The following is a 22,670-nucleotide window of genomic DNA, read 5'->3' on the forward strand; positions in this document are numbered from 1 at the left end:
TGACATAAGATGCTTATTAAGGGTTCTTATTTTTGCTTAGTCAATAGAAAAGCAGAGAATACCATACCGAAAATATTTTTTCTCCACGAATGTAGGACCTAATTTACAATTATTTCCTCTATTAAACAGATATACACACAGCACCTGGCAGAACAATTTCTCTTGTTCTTTATTCCTGGGAGTCAAACAAATTTTTCACCCTATGGTTGGGGAGATTCCTGACCTCCCAAATGCTACTTCTATTGCCCCTTTGAGAGGATGGTGTGATGCAACATTAATTCCACATTTGCTGCCAGATAACCTGCCATTCTTCACTTTCTCAGCAGTTTCTCTTGGGATACGGAGAATTCAGAATCTGTCCTCTACCCATTCCAGAAGAGCCAGAAAAAGTTCATGGGTCATTTATACCTAGTCACCTATAAATGTTCATAGCATATAGCAGAAACCATCATATCTGGACCTAAATATATATTTCCCAATTAAGTAATTACTTTCTACTTCAAACATGTACCACTGAATCACAGACTGTATTGGCTCAATAAAAAATAATACAATTAAAAAAAAACCACAAAGCTAGCATGATGGCATTCAATATGAGGATATATAGGCTGGATGATATGTGACCACACTTCTATGAAGTTCCCAATCTATATTCAGGTGGGAAGAATAATATAAATAAGTGAGGTAGGAATCAACAAATGACAACTAGAAGAAAAGCACACATGTGATGAAAGGTGGGAAATAAGACTGATTTGCATTATGGGTGTTCTTGTAAATCAGATGAAAAAGTTTAGATTGGAAAGAGTTTAGATGTAGAAAGTTTAGATTAAAAGTTTAGATTTAGAAAGCAAGAGTATGAGTGTGCAGCAGATGTTTTCTACACATACAAATAACACAATCAAAGCACCATTGCAGAATTAGTCTAGTCATGGTAAGTAGGCTGATTTGGTAGAGAGATCTAACAAGGAAACTCTGGCAGCAATTTATTTTTTTAATTTTTTTTTAAAATTTATTTATTTATTTATTTAGACAAGAACCAGGGTACAGGCCAGATGCGCAGGAAGGTGAGAGGATTCACCAGAGACAGAGTAGGGAGCAGAACAGGCAGATGGACCGAAATACGCTGCTGAGGAGAGCAGTGGGCAAGACAGGAGGTCTGCTGTGGGACCCTCGCTGGCTGGCCAGGATCGAACTGGCGCTGCAGAGGCTGTGGACAGCTTCACAGCACTGCGACTCTAGCAGCAATTTAGACATGAGAAAATGAAAATAAAAATAAGTGTAAGAACTAAGCAAAGAAGTAAGTGTAAGGTTGCATTTAAGACAGAGATTCTTATTGGAATACAGAATGATGCAGAGTATAGTGGCACAGGAATTAGAATCAGACATGATTAAAATACATTCTGCCTTACCCCAGTTCTTCATTTTAGTCAACTTAGTGTGAATTTCCCCTGATCTTTAAAATTGAACAATGCCACAAATTTTATAGCTAAAAATTAAATATAGGAAGAGAGCTTGCAACATCGATTCACACAAAATAAATGCTCAGCAAAGTCTATCATTATAAATTTATAATTTAGAGTATTAGTTGACATTGAAAATGAAGCTATCAAGTCAAGGATACCATACCATACCATACCATACCATACCATACCATACCATACCATACCATACCATACCATACTTAGATTCTTGAGATCACTTGATATTTTAAAATAGCTTTAATGTGAAAAATAAAAGAAGAATAAAAATAATACTACTTCTTTCCCACATTTCAACCTGACTGTAGAGAGAAAAGAACACTGGTTCTGAAATGAGAAAGTTCTCCAACACAATCATATTTGAGTCATCCACTAGCTTCAATAGTCTTGGGCATGTTAATTTAATCTCATTTAGTCTCATAATTTTCATATGTAAAAGGGGAATGGGGATAAATCATATTATATTGCAAAAGGATTAATTCTTCTTCACTGTAAATGATTGCACAGCCATTACCTATTACCATGTAACTTAGAACATCACGTTCTGTGGAGCAGTATGTTACTGCCCTACTTCTATTGGCCTTGAACTTGACTGAGTTAGTCAAAAAGCTGAACATATTCAAGAATAAGCTTAAGATGAGTTGTCATCAAGACTAAGCTTGAGAGATTCTGTTGTTGATTTTGTCTCTGCCATGAGATGAGATATTGCAAATAATGACTATGCCTTTAGCCTGGGTCTAGACATGGGGGGTAGAGCCTTAGCAGTCCATCCACAGTGGTCTGCATGTAGCATAAGAAGTCAATCTCAGGGGGCCTCCCCAGTGGCACAGCAGTTGAGTGCTGGGTTGTGAAGCTGCCCGCAGCCTCTTCAGCGCCGGTTCAATCCTCGGCTGCTGGGAGAGGGTCCCACATGGTGTGCAGACCTCTCCTGCCGCCCCTGCTGCTCCCCTCAGCAGTGTATTCTGTCGGTCTGCCTGTTCTGCTCCTTGCTCTGGCTCTGGTGAATCCTCTCACCTTCCTGCACTTCTGACTGTACCCAGTGGTTGTATAAATAAATAGATAAATATTAAAAAAAAGAAGAAAAAAAAGTCAATCTCTGTTTTTGTAAGTCACTGAAGTACAAAGATTACACATAATTGCATAATTTAGCAAAATCTAATGTAGGCATAGTGATATACACAGATGAAAATTGTTGACCAATAGTAGGTGCTTAATAAATATTAGTGCTTTCTTTTCTGTCTCATATCTATCAGTTGAATATAGTTAGAGGGATAAGAAAAAAGTTAAAGAAAAAGGAGAATGGAAAAGAGTAGTCTTGGAGGAAAATAGAAGTGCACTAAAGAACAGTCTTTACCTTGGAGATAGAAATGCTCCCCTCCACCTCACTTGGGGAAATCAGGTACTAGACTAAGATTTTATTATAATCTCTCCTTATTTATCATCCAGCAATCCTAACTTCAAGTTCATTTCATTTTCAAAAATGTATGAGATGCAACACCTTTATCTCTTCTGGGATTTAACTTATACCCCAATCATTTAGGACCAGATCTTTTTTATTCATAAATGACTTCAGGTTGTATTATAATACAAGATGAATTTTCCATCTGTTTTGTCACTTTACATAAAACTACAAAGACATAATGAAAAATTGGAAATAAAAATAAGCTACTAGTAAAAGTAGACAATAGAGTGTAGGGAGGAATAGGATAGCAAGGTGGAAAGAAGCCAGACTTTAGCTTGGCTGCAAGCCACAGATTCAAGTCCCTCTTCAAAAATTTGCTAAATATATGACCTGGAATAATTTTTTCAAAAACTCTTTTGTGCCCCACTTTCCAATTCTATTAAATGAGGATAACTGGCTTTATGTGGCTTATTGTGAGGATTAAATGAGACATAACATATAAAGTATCTTGCAGAAGGTAGACATAAAATAGAAGTCAGAATTTTGTCATTAGAAAAGTATGTTCTGATTGTGATTGCATATAAGTTTTAAGTATGGAACATTTAAAATTAAATATCCTTAGGCCTCATCACTATAACTTTTGATTTAATAGGTTAAGGGGAAGTGAGGTACAATACTAGACATTCATACTCTCAGAAAGCTCTTTAACACACTTGCAATGCACACTCAGGATGAGGAACCATTGGTAGAGCATAGAAAACACATGATCTTGGAGATGAAAGAAAGAAATCAGATGATAAATTGCATTATAGTAGACTTTGTGGAATAGAAGTAATTATGAGAAAGAGAAGGGAAGAGTTTGGCGGGGGGGGGGTTCTGTTTAATGGATAAAAACCTTTGAAAAATCAGCTACTGGTAGAGTAAAAAATAGGGCTAGTAATTACTAGGCCAGCTTTACCAAATTTAAGAAGAAGTTAATTGGATTAGTAAGGGATGTATCCACCTCAAAAGTTCCCTTTCATGGCCTCCCTAGTGGCTCAAGGGGTTAAGCACTGCGCTATGAAGCAATCCTCAACCTCTGCAGCATGAGTTCGATCCCCAGCCAGGCAGAGAGAAACCCTCATGGTGAAGAGCAGACCTCTCCTGTCTTGCCTGCTGCTCCCCTCAGCAGCGTATTTCATTCGGTCTGCCTGTTCAGTTCTCCACGGTCTCTGGTGAATCCTCTCACCCCCTGCATCTCTGGCCTGTACCCCAGCTCTTGTATGCATAAATAAATAAATCCCTTTTTAAAAAAAAGTTCCCTTTCAGCTTCCTGGAAGTATTAAAAGAACAAAACCAATTAAAAGCAACAATATTTCCATTGTAGGGGAGGGAAGTAAGAATGGAAGTTTGGGTAAAAAAAATCAGTGAGTAAAATTGACTAGGGGGAAGCAGCCACAACATAGGAGTATTGCAGGAGCTTTCAGGGTTACAGCCATATGTGTAGTGTGCACTTTCAACATAATAACTACCATATGTACTTTAACAAAATATCATTGTAAGTTTTAGGCTTTTGTATATGAAGAGTGTGTGAATAGGGATGCAGGCACTGAATCATGACTGGCCTGCAATCTTAAAACATCAACAGCAGCATCTTCCTACACAGGCCCAGTGACACACAGCAGTGCATTACCAAGATAAAATTCTTGCAATTAGATTTACTTGGCTCCTCTTCTCAAATTGCCTTGACTCCCAACTAACATAGCTATACAATCAGGAACTAATGGGCTCTGGCATCTTTTTGTAGTTGTGCTGTTTTGGAAGTCTCTATCATATGCTTAGTCTGGCCACCTGGAGGTGGTACTAACGCTGTAGTAAAACATCAGCCCCAGAGTTCTGGCAAATTCTAGCATAATGGGAGTTGGAAAAGCCTCAGTGGCAACCAAAAGGAGACATCTCACCCTAAACCAAAAGCCCACAGAAAGGAAAAGGACAATGAGGAATAGTCTCTGTCACAGAAACACACTTGCATCAATCACATCAGCAAGCACTCACATTGTGACACTAAGTGGCCTTCCTCCATTTCTCATTCTTTTATCTAGTTTGGAAACTGCATTGATTTCTAACAGAAGTCCCAAATAATGGCTTTCCAAAAGTATTGGATAAGAAAAATAAAAATTATTACCATGGTGCACTCACAGTCTACCACCAGAGCCCATTGTGCTCCCATCCTACCCCTCTTTGATCTTGCTTCTCCCCCTCTGGATTCCTTGGTTCATAGTAAGCTTTCAAGGTTAAGTTTTTAAGTTTGGCTTTATCTGACACTTGGTTTAATTCCTCTTTATTCCACCTATAAGTGACACCATGCAGTATTTATCTTTCTCCTTGGTGGCGCAAGAGATTAAGCACCACACTATGAAGCAATCTGCAGCCTCTGCAGCACGAGTTCAATTCCCAGCCAGCCAGAAAGAAACCCACATGGTGAAGAGCAGATCTCTCCAGTCTCACCTGCTGCTCCCTTCAGCAGTGTATTACAGTCAGTCTGCCTGTTTTCTGTTCCCCCCTCTGTCTCTGGTGAATCCTCTCACCCCCCTTAACTCTGGCCTAACCCCAGCTCTTGTATAAATAAATAAATCTTTTTTGAAAAAAAAAGTTCCCTTTCAGCTTCCTGGAAGTATTAAAAGAACAAAACCAATTAGAAGCAACAATATTTCCATCATAGGGGAGGGGAGCAAGAATAGAAGTTTGGGTAAAAAAACAGTGAGTGAAATTATTTCACTTAGCATAGTGCCTTTCATTTTGCTGCAAGTGGCACAAGTTTCATTTTAATTGCCGAGTAGTATTCCATTGTGTGTGTGTGTACCACATCTTTTTAATCCATTAATCCATTTTGGGGACTTATGTTGTTTCCATAGTTTGACTATCATAAACAGTGCTGTAATGAACATGGGAATGCAGGTTTCCCTTCAAATTAGTGTTTTTGAGTTCTTTGGGTAATACCTACAAGTAGAATTGCTAGGTCGTATGGCAGATCCATTTTTAATCTTTTGAGGAATTTCCATACTGTTTTCTGTAAGGGCTAGACCAGTCTAAATACACCAGAAGAGGGGATTCCATACTCCCAAAATACAAACAATGTACTGATGATGTAAACCAACATTACCGCAATTAAAAAAAATCAAAAAATAAAAAAACCCAGAACATTCTAGAGATGGATGTGTGGAATCACAATGTAAGTACACTAAACACCACTGAACTGGAAATATAAAAACTGTTAAAATGTTAAATTTAATGTTATATATATTTTATCACAATAAAAATGAATATTTAATTAAATCACTGGGAAAAAGTATATATGCCCATTCTCACAATTACTAGATATCAAATATTAGAACATTCTTGCAGTTTAGCTATTGAGATAATATTTACTGATTTTTGCCATGCTGTTAAGGGTTTTCTTAAATCCATGAAGAAAACCCTAGATGATTTGAGACAATTTGATTCTAACAGAAGATGAACAATTGTCATTATCATTAGATTTGAAACAATTTTCTATTCCTTGCTCACCAAACTCATCTAAGGATTTTCTATGTCTGTGTACCAAACCACTGATTTTTGTCAAAGGAGTCCACCTTTAAGATGATATCCCAGCATGTATGTGCCAGGGCAATAACTATTAAGTGCCCACATATGGTGTTTTATGGGAATACATCTGATGATATTATATTGTTGTCACAAGAATACTTGGCTCTTTAAGGCAGGAATACACACGCTCATAATAAATATTTTATGACTTCACATACACAATCATGATGCACAGAAAGTATAAAGGAAAGACTGCTTATTTTATGCAGCTTTGGCACTAACTTCATTCCCAATTACAGGCAACCAGGGGATTGTATGAAGCCAATGAAAGCATAAGGGTGGAAAATGGAAAAGATAACACGATGCATTCACATACTGAAGCATGTTATTATTCAAATTGTAACAGTATTGTTTTGTTGTTTTATTTCCTTCCATGATCTGAAATGCTCCCTCCTTCTCTAGTAATGCCAATACGTGAGTTGTCTCACTCATCAATGGCAACTCTTTAATCTTTCTTTTTTGGCTCAGGGCAAACAACAAAGGTAGTCATAGATGATTCATACCATCTTTCATGTTCAGTGGCAGACTTTTTCCCTCCCTTAACTACACCTAAGTCTTTTTGGGTAGAGTTGGGAGAAAGTGAAGGTAGGAGACAGCTGTCCTGTTGTTTCTATTGAGGGCTGTACTTTAGTATTTCCAGATTACAGTGGTGTGAAGCATTTTCTGCAAAATAGAAAGCCAAGCCAAATTTGCTGGGTTTCAGGTCTGCAGACAAAATTTAAACCAGCTGTATTTTATTGGGAACTTTTGTGTGCAAGTAAACCTAGCAGTGAAACAAAAGCCGACGTTTGTCTCCGCTGGAATAGGCTACATCTTTAGGGCCTATACTCAACATCTGTTCCCTTGGGGAAAAGGTCCAAAGAGAAACCTGCCATATTATTCTTTAGAGTATCTAGTAGACTCTTAGCCAATGGAGGTGAAAGGTACAACCAGAAATGATGCCATTCTGAGTCAAGACTTCAGACAGATGAGAGGAAACTGGGTCTCTTTCATTAATCTTATTTTCAATTACACAAATTATAATAGCTAATGATTCCCTAAACACAGTACAAAAAAAAAAATCAAAAGTCAACACACACACATCATGTTCACTTAAACATAAACTCAAACAAGTGTGACAAATAATGTCCAACTTACAGGATTTGCAGAGGAAAAATCCCATATCATATTTTCAGTGTTACTTAAAATTATTGTGTTCCTTGACAAGCAAAAAGTCATTTTATAGATTTTCAAAACATAAGTAGTAGAACCAAGAATATGCCCTATAGGGAGTATTCCATGAGCCTTGGATACATTATTTATAAATCTATTTGGAATTTAGTAAACAAAGTATTCAAAGGCAATCCAACACTAGGCAAAACCCTTTTATTACAAATCTCAATTTAAAATCTCTGAAAAAAATTAAGTATTGTCCCAAGGGCAAAGGAAGAAATGATACAGAATTTCTTAAATTTTTAGTATAATCTTAAGAAGCAAAAAATTCTTGCAGACTGCTGGTCTTTTTAGCTCTTAAAAAGCACATTACTCCAAAGTGACCCTATCCACAAGGAGCAAGGGAGGTTTGTTGAAAATATACTGACCTCAAAGATATTGTCAGTCATCTAATCCAACAGTATTAAGCTACATCTTGTATTCAGAGATCATCTATTTCTGGGAAACTGTTTTGAAAAGTTGTATGTGAAGTCTGTGGAGAGGATAGCTGATTCCCTCCACAAAACCTGCTGTAGTTAGGGACTGAGCTCGCTTCCTAGCCCCAGGCTCTTTGTGTTACAACATCCTGCCTCCCAGAAAACAGGCTTTTGAAGGATTCTCTTGTTATAGACATACACGTTCTCTGGGAAGGGTAATATTTATAATCAATTGACATTTATAAATTTCATATGATTAGATGAAAGCTGTACATTGCAATTGTTACCGTCACAGTTTCTGGTACCCATGGCTGCTTGCTGAAATTCTGCTTCTGTTGCACCCTGTGTGATAACTGATCTGTTGCTAACTACTGGGTGCCCCAATCTCCTCTTGGATAAAAGAAATAGCACCTACTTTATATATTTCCTGTAAAAGCTCAGTTAACCAAGACATAAAATGAGTAGAATAACATCTCACACATAGTGAGCATGCAATCAGATCATAGGAACCTGAGTAAACAAAAGGCAAGCTAGGGTTAACTGCCTGTGAATGGATTTAAACTCATAAGTGATATCATATTTATTAAATGTTAATTTTAAAGATATTGTATCTCATATAGCTTTAGTTTTCTCCATGTTATTTCATAATGTGGAAATAAGGTTGCAAACAGAGACATGAAAATATTCCTTGCAGTTTGGAAGGAAAATTTTCAAGAGTTTGCCCAGTTCCCCCTGATACTAATAAAATTAATGCAATGCTTTAAATATTTGCTTCTGGCCATTAATCACTCACTCTGCAGTTTCTTTGGGGCAGGTAATAATGGGCTCAAAGAGAACCTCACTTGATAGCCACTATCTGCAGAAGTAATGTGAAAAATAGAATTAGGTGCATAAAAGAACATTTTTGATCTCTACCTCTTGTTTCTAAAGACTTGTGCTTTCCAGGATAGGCACAATTATACCATCAGAGAAGTTAGAGCATTCCATCTGGCCTACCCTAATTTTGACTTACTGCTATCCTTAGAGGTTAGACTAACTAGTGTGAAATTAAGGGGTCTGAGATTTTTCTATCTTGGCATTCTGATGTAGATTTCAACTATTAGAACAAAGTGTCTTGTAAATTTTCAAAAGCTACCAAGGCAAATAGGACTTAGTCAAATATATCCAGGTAGCATATCAGATGTTTAATCACGTAAACTCATCTAGCCAATATTTCCTCCCTCACCGGTTGGTTATTCACCACAACAGAGCTAAAAATGCACTCCCTGTGCAGCACATATTCTGCACTACTTTCTGAATATCATGTGTTGTATGCTGAATCTCAAGTGATGGCACTGTTGTGATGTTTTCTGCCTCGAGAATTTTATCCTTCAGATCAGTGGTTATCAATACAGAGAGCAAAACTGTGAGGCCAAGAAGAATTCCTCCAGGGATCCAAGTTTGTTTTGATGTTTATAACATGGCAATCTTGGTGTTAACACATATGGAGTATATTAATAATTATTTATACTTAATAAAAGGCAGGCATCACTTCACCATCCTTTAATCAAAACCAGTGCATCTCCTGCTATTGAATCTGAAAGCATTTTACTTCATGAAGAGAAATGGAAGGCGATGAGATTTTTTTGTAAGCAAGTTGCAACACATTTAAGAATCACTATTCTAGGCATGGTATCTCAAAATAACCAACGTTGAAGCTCCCCCAATGGAGGGTCAGAAGTGCATACTTATATTGACTATTCAAGAAAGAGAACACCAGTAGACTGATTTCATGAAAGAATCAGAGTGCTCAAAGCTAGTGTGTCTTAAAGTGTGGTACCTGAACAAGCAGTTTCTGGCATACCTGGGAACTTCTTAGAAGTGCAAAAGCTCAAGTTTCACCTCAGATATAGTGAATCAGAAACCCTGGGATTAGGGACACAATCATCATGTTTAACAAGGCCCCCAGATGACTTCCATACAGTTAAAATTTGAGAACCAGTCCTTTAAGTCATTATCTCAACAAATGCTTTTAGGAAATTATAAGTACATCTGCTTGAACTCTTTTGTAACAGTAATACATCTAGTGTCCGTGAAGAATAGAGTACTAAATTGACAGAATGCATCTGGCCAGTTTTGTTGGTGTAATTTTCAGGAATGCTTATACATTAAATGTATAAATTATTTGATATATATAGATGGAAAGATAGATAGAAACATACATATATATATATATAATTATTTTTCCTTAAGACATTATTTAAGCTCATGCTATTTAAAGTGTGATCAGTTGGGAACTTTTTAGAAATTCAAATATCATTACATGAATTAACTTATGTAATCTTTGCTGCAGTGCTATGGTTTAGGATTAAGTTTTCCATTTCACAGACAAGAAATTGAGGGACAGAGAAAATGAGTAGCTGGTTCCTAGTCACTTACCTGGTAAGTGATTAAATCTTATTTGAACCCAGACATGCTGGTGCACATTGTCTCTCTAAGGCTGGAATCTAATAGGGCCCATCAGCACTTCCAATATTGCATCTGATTATTAGATTCATTGTCGATGATCATGGTTTTTGACCAAAAGGCAAGAATGGGGTTGTGAAATATGTGAGTGGAAGAAGTGGTCCTGTTTGTATTTTAAGTTTGAAGTCCAGTAAAATCTCAATACATTGATTTATCCCTGAGAACCATACCCAAAGAAATAGCCAGAATTGTAAGCCTATAAATTAAATGGCATAGAAACCAAAAGTTAAAGAATTCACTTTGAGCCTGAATTTTTATTTTGGGTGGTAACTAAAGTCAATCTAAATGAATGGTTTATTTGTTTTGATTATTCTTTTTATTGCTAACTTATAACACACATGTCTGTTCTTTAAAGGATTCAAAAGAGTTTGCAAATAATGAAAAACAAGGTCCTAAAGGAATAATTACTAATTTCTAAGAGGAAAAACATACATTTATAAGTGAGTGTCCATGAATTTGATGAACTACAAATTCACCATGGAGCCACTTTAATCCACAAAATACAAAATACTGGACTATTTAGAAGCTATGTTATAAATATGAATACAGAGTAGAGAAATGTGGTTGAATGTTCCTTGGAAAACCAAGAGACTTTTTTAGCACCTGGACTGAATTTGAAAGAAACTGAACTTGAATTAAAGTTTTGTGTAGAAACCAAGAAAAAGTCAGTGGCTTTGGCTAGATGAAGTGATTTATTTAAAGCCAAAATTTAACATAAAGCTCCTGAAATACTAACTTATATGAATTGACTATAAGAGAAGTTGGTGTGTGTGTGTGTGTGTGTGTGTGTTAGAGAGAGAGAGAGAGAGAGATTGACTTGCAATAGAAATGCCTTTCACAATTTACTTATTTCACTGTTATATTTATACAGCTATTGATTAGACGAAAATAAAAAATAAGAATTTACAAAGAGTTTGAGTCTATTAATCCATTTTTATAATCTTTAAAATTATTTTGCTAACAGTAAGTGTAAAATTTTATGCTGTTCAGACATAAATATAAAACTATATATTATGAATCTCCATACATATATGACTGTGTTTAAAGGGATTTCTATTAAAACACTCACTAATGGAACATTAATTTTAGATCTAGATATTGCTGGAAATAGATGAAATGATACAAGGCAAGAGTAAATGCAGCCAAATAAATAATCTACCCATTGAATGCAGACAGTATGAATAAAAGTCTTACTAGTAATGTTGATACCATATACAACACCTCAATACACAGAAAGTTGATAAATAGGGCTACAAAAGACAAACTAAATGGGGGAAATAGGTATGAATTAGAAGGGCTCTTTTCCTAAGTGGCTATAGAAGACTTCTTAATAAGTTTATACACATTTTAGGAATTTTATGTTAATGCTGCACAAAATTCAGCTAGTTCTACAAGTATATTAGGAGAATCCTCTTCATCCGTATTATGAATAGGCAGAGCTAACCATATGATACAGATCATTAGAGACACAGACACATTTAAGAGCAAAATATAGACTTGATCATTTACAGTATAGACACCTCCCAGGGATCAACAGTAAAATAGTTCCTATTACGTAGACTTTTTGAAAGTAGATCTATCAAGAGTAAAAGTGTTAGAAAATATAGGGGTTTGAAATGTTTTTATTAAAATGGGCACTAGCAACCTAGTCTTTAAAACTCCTAATTCTTTTGCGCAAATATTTGAATTGAAAATTCCAACTTAAGTGGAAACACAAATAGTGAGGCTCTTAATATGGAAGCTGTATTATTAAGAGAGTTCTAATAAGGGAAAGAAAAACAATGGTATTCAGAAGACAGTGCTGCCAAAGAAGCGGAGTAGACATTGGTTCATTCATTCCTTATTTCATTCATTCATTCACTTTTATTGCATGGCTAATATGCACCAACTATGTGTTTAGGCAGTGGGGGAAGCAGGCCACCTTGAGAGCTGTGTGGTATTAGTGTTGCCTTTCTGAACACAGAAGGTTCTCATTTTCTGAGAGGTGTGAATGAAAAGAGACTCCAGGACCTATGACTGGTGACCAGGTTTTTCCCACATGAGGATTAGAGCAATGGTTCCCAAACGTAGATGAAAATCAGAACCACAAGGGTGAGTTGTTTTTTCTTTCAGTACAGATTTCTGAGCTCCACCCCAGTCTCACAGAGGTAGAATGACTAAGGTTAGGATCCCACATCTATATTTGAAACCAATTCTCTGGGTATATCTGAGAATTAGCAGGTTGGAGAACAAAAACTCAGTATTCAGCTTCTCAGTATTTTGGGGTTGTCTTCATGATCAACATACTTTTCACTAATAAAGCAAAGATTTTTTTTTTCCTTGTAGAGTTGAGGAACCAGCTGAGTTTAATGAAACATTAACACAGAAACTCCTAAAAATGTATGTGGACTTTTAAAATACTTTTAAAAACCCACATTGTCCAGTCCTGAATCCAAAAACAAACCCAGGGTTTTTTAAAGGCAAGGTAATTGTAGGATGAAGTGGAATTTTTCTATGTAACAAGTACTGTATACACATAATATCATTCAATTCTTGAAATGAATATGGAGTTTCTGGCAAGTCCAAATAGAGAATCATATCACAGAGCCCTCAGTTCTAGGGCAAGGCAATGAAATCTATAGTGGAGGACCATTTGCCATTTGATATGCAGCTCCTAACATGCTTCTGGGGATTAACAAATCTACTAAATAATTGCTTCCTAGAATGGTGAAAACAGTGCTAGCTGTGAGCAACAACTGCCATGCCAAAAATCCACTTAGAGGTTTAAAAATCAATCACATTCTCTAGCCCAACTCTAAAGAGTTTGAAAATGCAACAGTAAAAAAGATAAAGTTTAGAGTAGCAAATGGAATATTTCACAATATCTACAAATAATTATAACTAAACCTAGGTGAGCAAATTATTGAGATGTTATTTTTATTGAAAAAATAATAAAATATATCAAAAGACATCAAAGAAAATCGACACCCATGTATTAGAAGATGCAATGTCATTTAAAAATTAAGACAGATGTCTGCTCGTGGTTGCAGGGTGGGGGAGTGGACAGGTGGTGAGCATTAAAGGTAGGGTAGGGAGCTGAGTATGCACCTGTCCCAGGGAAATGGCAGGAAGCAGGAATGCATATGCATTGAGACTCCGAGCTCCCCACATAAACTCTACTGGACATCATTTACAAACACAAACTTAAAGATAAATTAATATTCAAGTTAGGAATTAATCTGTAAGTAAGGAATGACCTCTGCCACTATCTTGGTGATCACTGAAGAACATGAAGCCAGAAGCTCTGGGTGCTTCTGTGCACTGAGCTCAATGTGACAGCACTGGCCAGAACCTACTGGTTGGTACCCTGACACCTAAGTCCTGTCTCCTTATAATAATTTTATTATTTCATTGGGAAGAAGAAATTTTAATCTCTTGGTTATTCTTATCTTTAGTAAAGATGGAGAACTGCTACCCCAGAAAATATCATAGACATGTGTGACAGGGAGTGTATGGTTGGTGAATTGTGTTAGTAGAACAAATAATATGATATGGAAGGTCACTTAAAAAATCTCCAAAAAGGGTATCCATAGTGGCATAGGGTTTAAGTCTCAATGCTATCATGCCTCCACTGCTGCAGCCTGAGTTCAATCCCTTCCAGGGTGCTAACCCACATAAGGTGCAACAGACCTCTCCTATCTCGCCTGCTGCTCCCCTTAGCAGTGTATTTCAGTAGATCGGCCTGTTCTGCTCCCCACTCTGTGTCTGGTGAATCCTCTTACCTCCTCCCCACACCTCCGGCCTACACCCAATTTTTCGATGTATGAATAAATAAATCTTAAAAAAGACTTCAAAAATATGGTAATATTCTATTTCTTAGCTTGAATGGCAAATACCACGATTTCACATATTATATTTACATTACAAAATTTCTTTAGTATTAATCACTTTAACAACAAATATTTTTAAATGGCAATGAAAATATCCAGTTGAGGGCCTCCCTGGTGGCTCAAGGGGTTAAGTCTCAGCATTATGAAGCTGTCCACAGCCACTGCAGCATTTCAATCCCTGGCCAGGGAGCTGGCCCACATGGCATAGCAGATCAGTCCTGAATCGCCTGCTGCTCCCCTCAGCAATGCATTTCAATCTGCCTGTTCTGCTCTCCACTCTGTCTCTGGTGAATCCTTTCACCACCCCCCACCTCCGGCCTATTCCCCAGTTCTTGTATGCATAAATAATAAAAATAGATCATAAAATTTTCCCTCCTTGACAGAGATCACAGAGATAGTGGCAGAGTGGTTTTTTCCTATCTTAGAGGAACAGGGTACAGTTAAGTAGAGAACCCTACACCCCAAGAATCCTGTGGTTTGAGGCCAACCCAGAAAACTTCTTGGACTTGAGAGACCAACAGAATGCAAAGAGGAGAGTTACTCCTCATTCAGCAGGAGGAGGGTATAAAAAAATGCCTGGAGGTTGCAGGCTCCAGGGTGTGTCATTGCGCAGGTTTGTACAGTAACTGGTTTCTGCCCTCGGGTGTAGACCCCGTAGTTCTACCACCACCACATCATCTGTGAACCTTCACCATTGTCCCTTGTGCTCTTCCCTCCCTGTTTGACCTTCCACCCTGCCCTACTGTATGCCTCAGATGTACGGTCAACTTGCTAATTTTTTCTTTTTCTTGGCCTTTTATTCAGTTTTTCTATATTCTAAATAGAAGTGAAACCATCCAATATTTATTTTTTTTCCTTTAATTCTATAAACCTGTCTCTTGAAATGCCTACTTTTAGTAAGTAATGTTTAAAGAGAAAACCTCATAAGGTTTTTTCTTAATAGATGAGTGAAGAAAATTGAACTAGTTTTGTTTTTCTAAAATATTACACAGTACACCAATTTTTATGATTTTTTAAATTCTATTGCTACTATTTCTCCCTCAATAATTTTTTTGTGTTCTGATACAGTTATTGTTATACTATAGGCTCTGTTATAGTAGCCAAACACTATGAAAATAAAACATAATAATAATTTAAAATGCATAGGAAAAAACAGGCTTGGCACTAGAATTATATTGCTTGGACTGATATTTTTAGAGAATTTATTCCCAAGAAACTGAATTATTACTAAACTATAGAATCTACTTTTTTGCTTTTTGCCTAGATACCATTTAGTATGGAGAAACCACTTATAAATAACCATAATATTGTAAAGGTATATATTGCTGTTGGTTTATTTTATTAGCGATTTCCTTCTATAATGCTGTACTATTATGAGTCTTTTATTATATCTACCTTTAGTTTCAACAGAATGAGCCATCTAATATTAAGCAGAAAGGAAGTTATATACAGATATGACTCAACATAGATAATGCTCCATTTTTCCTCTTCTATCATGATTTCAATTAAAATATATGTGTAGTGGTTAATTATAGCATTATGGAAATTCAGCAGAGTGTTCTGTTTGAATCAAAACCATAAACTCTGTTTATTACTGAATACATCACAAATCACAAGTTAGGTCATGGGTTAATGTGTATCTCTTTAGAATTTATAAATAATTAAATGTGTTTATCTGTATATAGTTCAATAGCTAGAGATATAAACCAGAAAGCGTGCCCAGTGGACTACGGGTACTTGTTGGTGGGTGTGGCATGGTATTATACATCTAAAGAGGTGTGAACTTGTATCTCTGATTCACACACATTAATATAAACCAATATTATTTCAATAAAAATACATTAAAAAACAGGAAAAGACTAAAGATGTATACATATATGTGTGTGTCAGACATTTTTCATAAATACAAAAATTTGATTGTGATGAAGCAGTAAACCCCTATTGTTTCTTTTTGAGAACAGTGTCTACAAGTTTGGTAATCATAAGTAAGGGCCTATCTCCTTTGATTGTTGAGTAGTATTCCATTGTATGTATGTACCACATCTTATTGATCCACTCGTCTATCCTGGACCATTTTGGTTGTTTTCATATTTTGGTGATTGTAAATAGTGCTGCTGCTTCAAACAAAGATAAACTCATGTCATTTGTGACAATATGGATGGAACTGGAAGGGATTACCCTAAATGAAATAAGCCAGAAGGAGAAAGCTAAATACCAATATTCATAGTTCACTTATATGTGAAATATAGAGAAACCGAACAAAAGAGTACACAAAGACAAAGCTTAAAACCAGCCCTTGAAAACTGACCATAGATCTAGAGCATCCAGCATAATATGAGAAGGGGAGGAGAGAAAAAAAGGGGTGGAGTAAATACAACAGACTATGGTGGAGGATTATGGGTGATTTGGTGGTAGGAGAACGACAGTGACCATATCTGAGGGAAAAATTCTTTATTGTAAAAAAAAAAGAACAAGGATGTGAAATAATAGTATTTCAATAAAAATAAATACATAAAGCAACTAAGGACCTATGGACCCCACGATGTTTTGGTACTTGGATAATTTAACAAACTAATGGTAAAGATGGAAAGTGGAGAGGTCTTGAAATAGTGTATGAGCATAGATTTTTCTACAAGACTCACAGACAAATCCCTTCTACTACTTTCTTACTTTGAGATTCTGCATAAATTATTCAAATTCCTAAAGCTCAGTTTTCTTATTCTTAAAATAGAAAAAATAGTATTTTCAGGGCCTCCCTGGTGGCACAAGGGGTTAAGACGCCGCCCTATGAAGCAATCCACAGTCACTGCAGCATGACTTCAATCCCCCGACAGGGAGGTGACCAATATGGAGCAGCAGACCTCTCCTGTCTCCCCGCTGCTCCCCTCAGCAGTGTATTTCAGTCGATCTGCCTGTTCCGCTCCCCACTCTGTCTCTGTTCTGCTCTCTGAATCCTCTCACCCCACATATTTCTGGCCTGTACCCCAGATATTGTATGTATAAATAAATAAATATTTTAAAAATAATAATTTCAGAAAATGTGTTTTCCATTCCATCATTTCAGGTAGATCAGCAGACTTACTAAGGACCAAGTGAAGGAAACCAAGGATAAAATGCTTTACGTAAGTCAGGACAGGTATAGACTAGATTGTTACATTATCGTCCCTGTGAACATCCTACCTCGAATAAACACATCCTTGTATGGCCCCTTCCCACAGTGACTCTGAACTTGGCCTTGTGACTTGCTTTGTCTAGAGAGAGGTTAGCAAATATAACAGAAGAAGCACTTGAAAAATACTTATGCATTGCTGCTTAGCTTCTAGGAATGCTGTTGTTACCATGTAAGAGTCCCAGTGTGTGCTGCTGAAGAGGCTGCATTGAGAAGAATTGTGCATTACCAGCCAATGGCACTTGCTGAACCCCATCTTGGACCACCCAGTTGCAGTTGTGCCATCAGATGACTGCAGCAACATGAGAGACCCCAGGCAAGACCATCAGATGAATCACCCAACTGAGCCAAATCTAATGTGCAGTATTGTGAGAAAATAAATGGTTATTTCAAGCCTTTAATTTTTGACGTGGCGGTATACTCACAATGGCTACCTAATACATTCTGTTATCTGGTAGGATAATCCCATTATGCCACTGATACTGAACTCAATGAATTACAACTAAGAGTAATCAATCATATAAATTAAAAACATGCACTGCTTGCTAACAAGAAAGCAAAGCAGCAAATGCATAAAATATAGCCAGAAACCAGATTTTAAAAAGCAATTGTAGGAGCCTCCCTGGTGGCGCAAGGGGTTAAGCACTGCACTATGAATGAAGCAATCCACAGCCTCTGCAGCACAAGTTTGATGCCTGGCCAAACAGGGAGCAACCCACATGGCACAGCAGACCTCTCCTGTCTCGCTCGCTGCTTCCCCCAGCAATGTATTTCAGTCAGTCTCCCTGTTCTGTTCCCCACTCTGTTTCTGGTGAATTCTCTCACCCCCCTGCATCACTGGCCTTTGCCCGGGTTCTTGTATGCATAAATAAAAAAAAAAAATCTTTAAAAAAAAATTGTAAGCATCGAGTTGCTTTGGTGAACTTACCGAAACAGGTTCCACTATGAAGCAGGTGCTGAAAAATATGGCACAGAGATTCTTCATTTTGGGCAACAGGCCTACAGGTGCACTGCATTTGAAGGACTGTCCCCAAGGTACCAATATAAGCAGCTTTGCAGTCATCACTTCCCGAACAAGTGAGGTCCTGCCTGTTGAAGGAACCGATGCAGGTCTCATCTTCCTGGCACCTGCTAGTGACATTCTGCCAACATTTTGACAGAAATGTTTTATAGCGTTTCCTAGAATAATTAAAATGGAATTAATCTGTGAATAATATTATTTCTTATTAGTATTTGTTGCTGCCCTACCCAATGAAAGACTGCATGAAACCAAATGACGTCTAGCTGTTGTTACAGACCTGAAAGTTAAATTTGTATATCCAAACATCCCAAAAGAGTGTGGAAGAAAAATTAGTGAAACCATGTGGATTATTTTCCTTTTGTGATGAAAGGCATTGGCTTCATTTAGGATTCCCAGTCTGATTTTTTTTCTTCATTGCTATTTTATTTCAATGAGTGATGATTTGCAGTATGAACTACTTAGGATATTTCTTAGCAATATTTTTGAAGCGGTATGTGCTTTTGTGACCAATAGTTGGCTAGCATTTACCTATTGTCTCACACCAAGTGATTTCAGATAATGCTCTTGACTATTGGAGCCAGTATTCCTACAGGACAGGGGTGTGCTGTTCTTTCTCAGCATTGCTAAGCAGACTTACTAAAATTTACTCAATGATTTGAGTTTCTCTGGCAGCAACAGCTAATTTAAAGCAAATCATTATGAGTTCACCTAATAACCAGGATAATCTACTAGATTCACATCCATTCATGACTTTTCTGAGCATGTCTTTGATTCTTTTTTATTAGCTTTGAATAAACATCTGGATAATGTACAATAGTTTCATTTTTGAAATATTCACATTAAGAAGATATTCTCAGAGAAGCCAGACATTAATGCTTCCTTATTAATATTTATCACTTAAAATTATGTTTTATCTTTTCCTTGAATAGGTTACCATCAAACACGCATGAAAAACCCGATATATCCATTTATCACAAGCTTGTTCCTTCTCATGATTTTATTTTGTTTAAAATGAAAATCCACATTAATTTTAATAGTTCATATTTAAATTATCTTCAAGGAATAATTTTTAATACAATGTAAAGTATTAATTTAAAAATGTTTATTTAATGAAGTACTACATTTTTGAGTATATGATTTTGAGACCAGAACGAATTATGTTCCTTTAATGCAAGGGATATACATAATGTTTAAGGGATATACATGTTTCACCTACATGTGAGTGTTCATTTAGATTGAGATTTCATTTATTCTTTTAAAAAATATGTTTAGCTACATTTAAGTTGCATGATTTATTTCCTGCTCATAGAAGTCATTTCATTCAGAAAAGTAGTGGTAAAATTTTTCAAAAATGAAGAACCAAAGGAGATAAAATTAAATATTAAAATGTCATAAAAGTACTTTGACACACTAGTTATCCAAATCATTTGAAGTTAAAATTATGACTTGATTTTAAAATTTAACTTTTTAAAATTTAAAAAGCTAAAAAAATTTTAACTTTTATATAGATTTATGTTTTGTACTTGAAATGTTTTGATAATTATGATTTTGCCATTCCTATTTTCTTATTATCCCACAATTTTAAATTTTGATTTATTACTCAAGCAAATGAATAAAAGAGTAATTATTTTTAATGGATCATTTTGCTTAACATTTTTTGCTATTAATTAAAAGTTACATAACAAAATGTAGGAGAATGCACTCTGTATAACTCTGCTCACGTAATGATTTATATTTTCCTTTGTGATCTAATATGTAGTCAAACTTTATAAATATTCAATGATAATTAAATGTACATATTATAGACTTTCATTTTTAAAGATAGAACTGTTTTTTAAGTAAATAGCTTTCTTCACATTTTCTTGAGCTCATACGTAAGGAACTCTGATGTATTATCATTTTCTTTAAGTTCTTAAACATTTATAATGACCAAATATAATCTCATCACCCAGGGTATATTTGTGTTGAACACAGTTGAAAATGGAATTTATATTGCCTTCTTGGCCTTTTCAATTAAATAAAAGAGTCTTAAAACATATCATGAATTGAGAAATCTGGAACATGGACAGAAATTTTATTTCAAAGCTCAAGTGCCTTGCTTTGTCCTATGCACAGACTCTGCTGCAAAAATGGTAAGTGACAAGGCCTTAAAAGTTACTGAAGTAGTTGTTTTACACTTGAAGAATTTTTTTCTATTTGAATTACATTAAAATAACACAAATGCCAGAAATCTTCCTAAGGAAAAATTTGCTTGAGAAAATGACAGGAATTATATTTGTATCATGACTTCAAATATTGCACAATATTTCTATTACACAAAGTAGTCCTGAAGAGATTATTTGTAGTGATAAAAGAAATCAAAGATGCCCATGTGCTTGCTCATGGAACTAATCTCTGAAACACAGAAATTATGTAAGAGTTGTGTGTGTGTGTGCGTGTGTGTGTGTGTATGTACATCAAAACATCATAAAAATTAACTGCAAGATAAAAGTGTAGGGAAGCGAGAAACATATGACAAACCTTGCTTTGAGTTATCACATACAAATCTACTCCTCCACACTAAATGTTTATTTTAATCTTTAAGTGAATTTGCTATATATGAATGTTATTCATTTAAATAACATTGAATGAAACAGTCCCTGATAGAAGGCACTGAGCAAAAAATTAATATAAGAATTAACTCCCAAAGAAGTAAAATATGAATCCAAAGATTATACAATTCTATGTTGGTTAAGTTCCTTTAACATGGCAAACTCAATGTGACACAGAGTTTTGATTCATCAAATTTATTTAGTATTCCTACTCTTTCCTCTACCTTATTACTCTAGTCCAAAGAGACTCGCTCAACTTTGGATTTCTTACCACAAAAAAAAAGATAAGTTTATCTTGAATATATAAGGCAGTGTGTTAATGAAAACTGTACTGTGAAAAGAAAATCCAGAATTTTGGATTAGATTTATGATTTATGAGTGGAGTTACCTGTGAAAGTATAGTCTAGTCTTAACAATCAAAGTGGAAGTTATAATAAGTGAGCCAGATCATTCCTACCTCTGCTCAAAAATCCACAAGTACCTGTGCTTTGCACTTGGAGTAAAAATGAAAATTTTAGTATCCCTAAAGGATCGAGGCCTGCTGGGAACCCATCCAGTTAAATCTGTAACTACATCTCTGATTGCTCTTCCCATTGTACACTCTGCTTGTTTTTCTAACATGCCAAGCATATTTCCTCCTCAGAATTGGCTGGTTTGTTTGCCTGATATTCTTCTTTCAGATAGTTCCTGAAAAAGCCTCATTCCCTCACTTCTTCAAGTCTGATAAAATGCTCCCTACTGGGACCACCCTATTTGCATTGCAACTCTTTCTGCCATTCAATTTCTTTATTTTGTTGGGGGGGGGTGTGTGTGTGTTTATCTCCAAAGCACTCATCACCTTAAAATATAATACACATTTTCCTGACTTATTATCTGGCTAACGTCATTAGAGTATGAACTCCAGGGCACAAGCATTTTTGTTTCTTGCATACTGATGCCTGGAGGAGTAGAGCAAATTGATACGTTTAATTTAGATAATCAAATAAATGACTAATACCATTCCTTTAAGGTATGAAATTAGGAGGAGGAGAATGGGTATGTTTGTGCATCAAGGCAGGCATGTGTGCTGGGGACGTCCAAAAGGTATTAATACTGGGCCTCCCCTGGTGGCGCAGGCAGTTGAGAGCCGCGTTGTGAAGCTGCTTGCAGTCTCTGCAGCACCAGTTGGATCCCAGCCAGCCGGCAAGGGTCCCACATGACGTGGCAGCCCTCTCCTGTCATGCCCGCTGCTCCCCTTAGTAGTATATTTCATCAGTCTGCCTGTTCTATTTCCGCTCTGTCTCTGGTGAATCTTCTCACCCTCCAGTGCATCTGGCCTGTACCCCAATTCTTGTATAAATAAATAAATAAATCTTTTAAATGAAAAGGTACTAATACTGTCTT

General features: G+C 36.2%; 1 protein-coding gene across 1 annotated transcript in view; it reads right to left on the reverse strand.

The window, feature by feature from the left end:
- Window positions 1-22,670, reverse strand: part of GFRAL (GDNF family receptor alpha like) — a gene marked incomplete at both ends in the record, with an annotated part of 45,074 nt that overhangs the window by 15,837 nt on the left and 6,567 nt on the right. The window contains one exon of the mRNA XM_084258814.1: window positions 18,604-18,854. Within this exon, the coding sequence (XP_084114940.1) occupies window positions 18,604-18,854 (251 nt within the window). The remainder of the gene's footprint in view (window positions 1-18,603; window positions 18,855-22,670) is intronic.

The sequence above is a fragment of the Talpa europaea genome, assembly GCF_964194135.1.
Source record: "Talpa europaea genome assembly, chromosome: 2".
NCBI classification, from domain to species: Eukaryota; Metazoa; Chordata; class Mammalia; order Eulipotyphla; family Talpidae; genus Talpa; species Talpa europaea.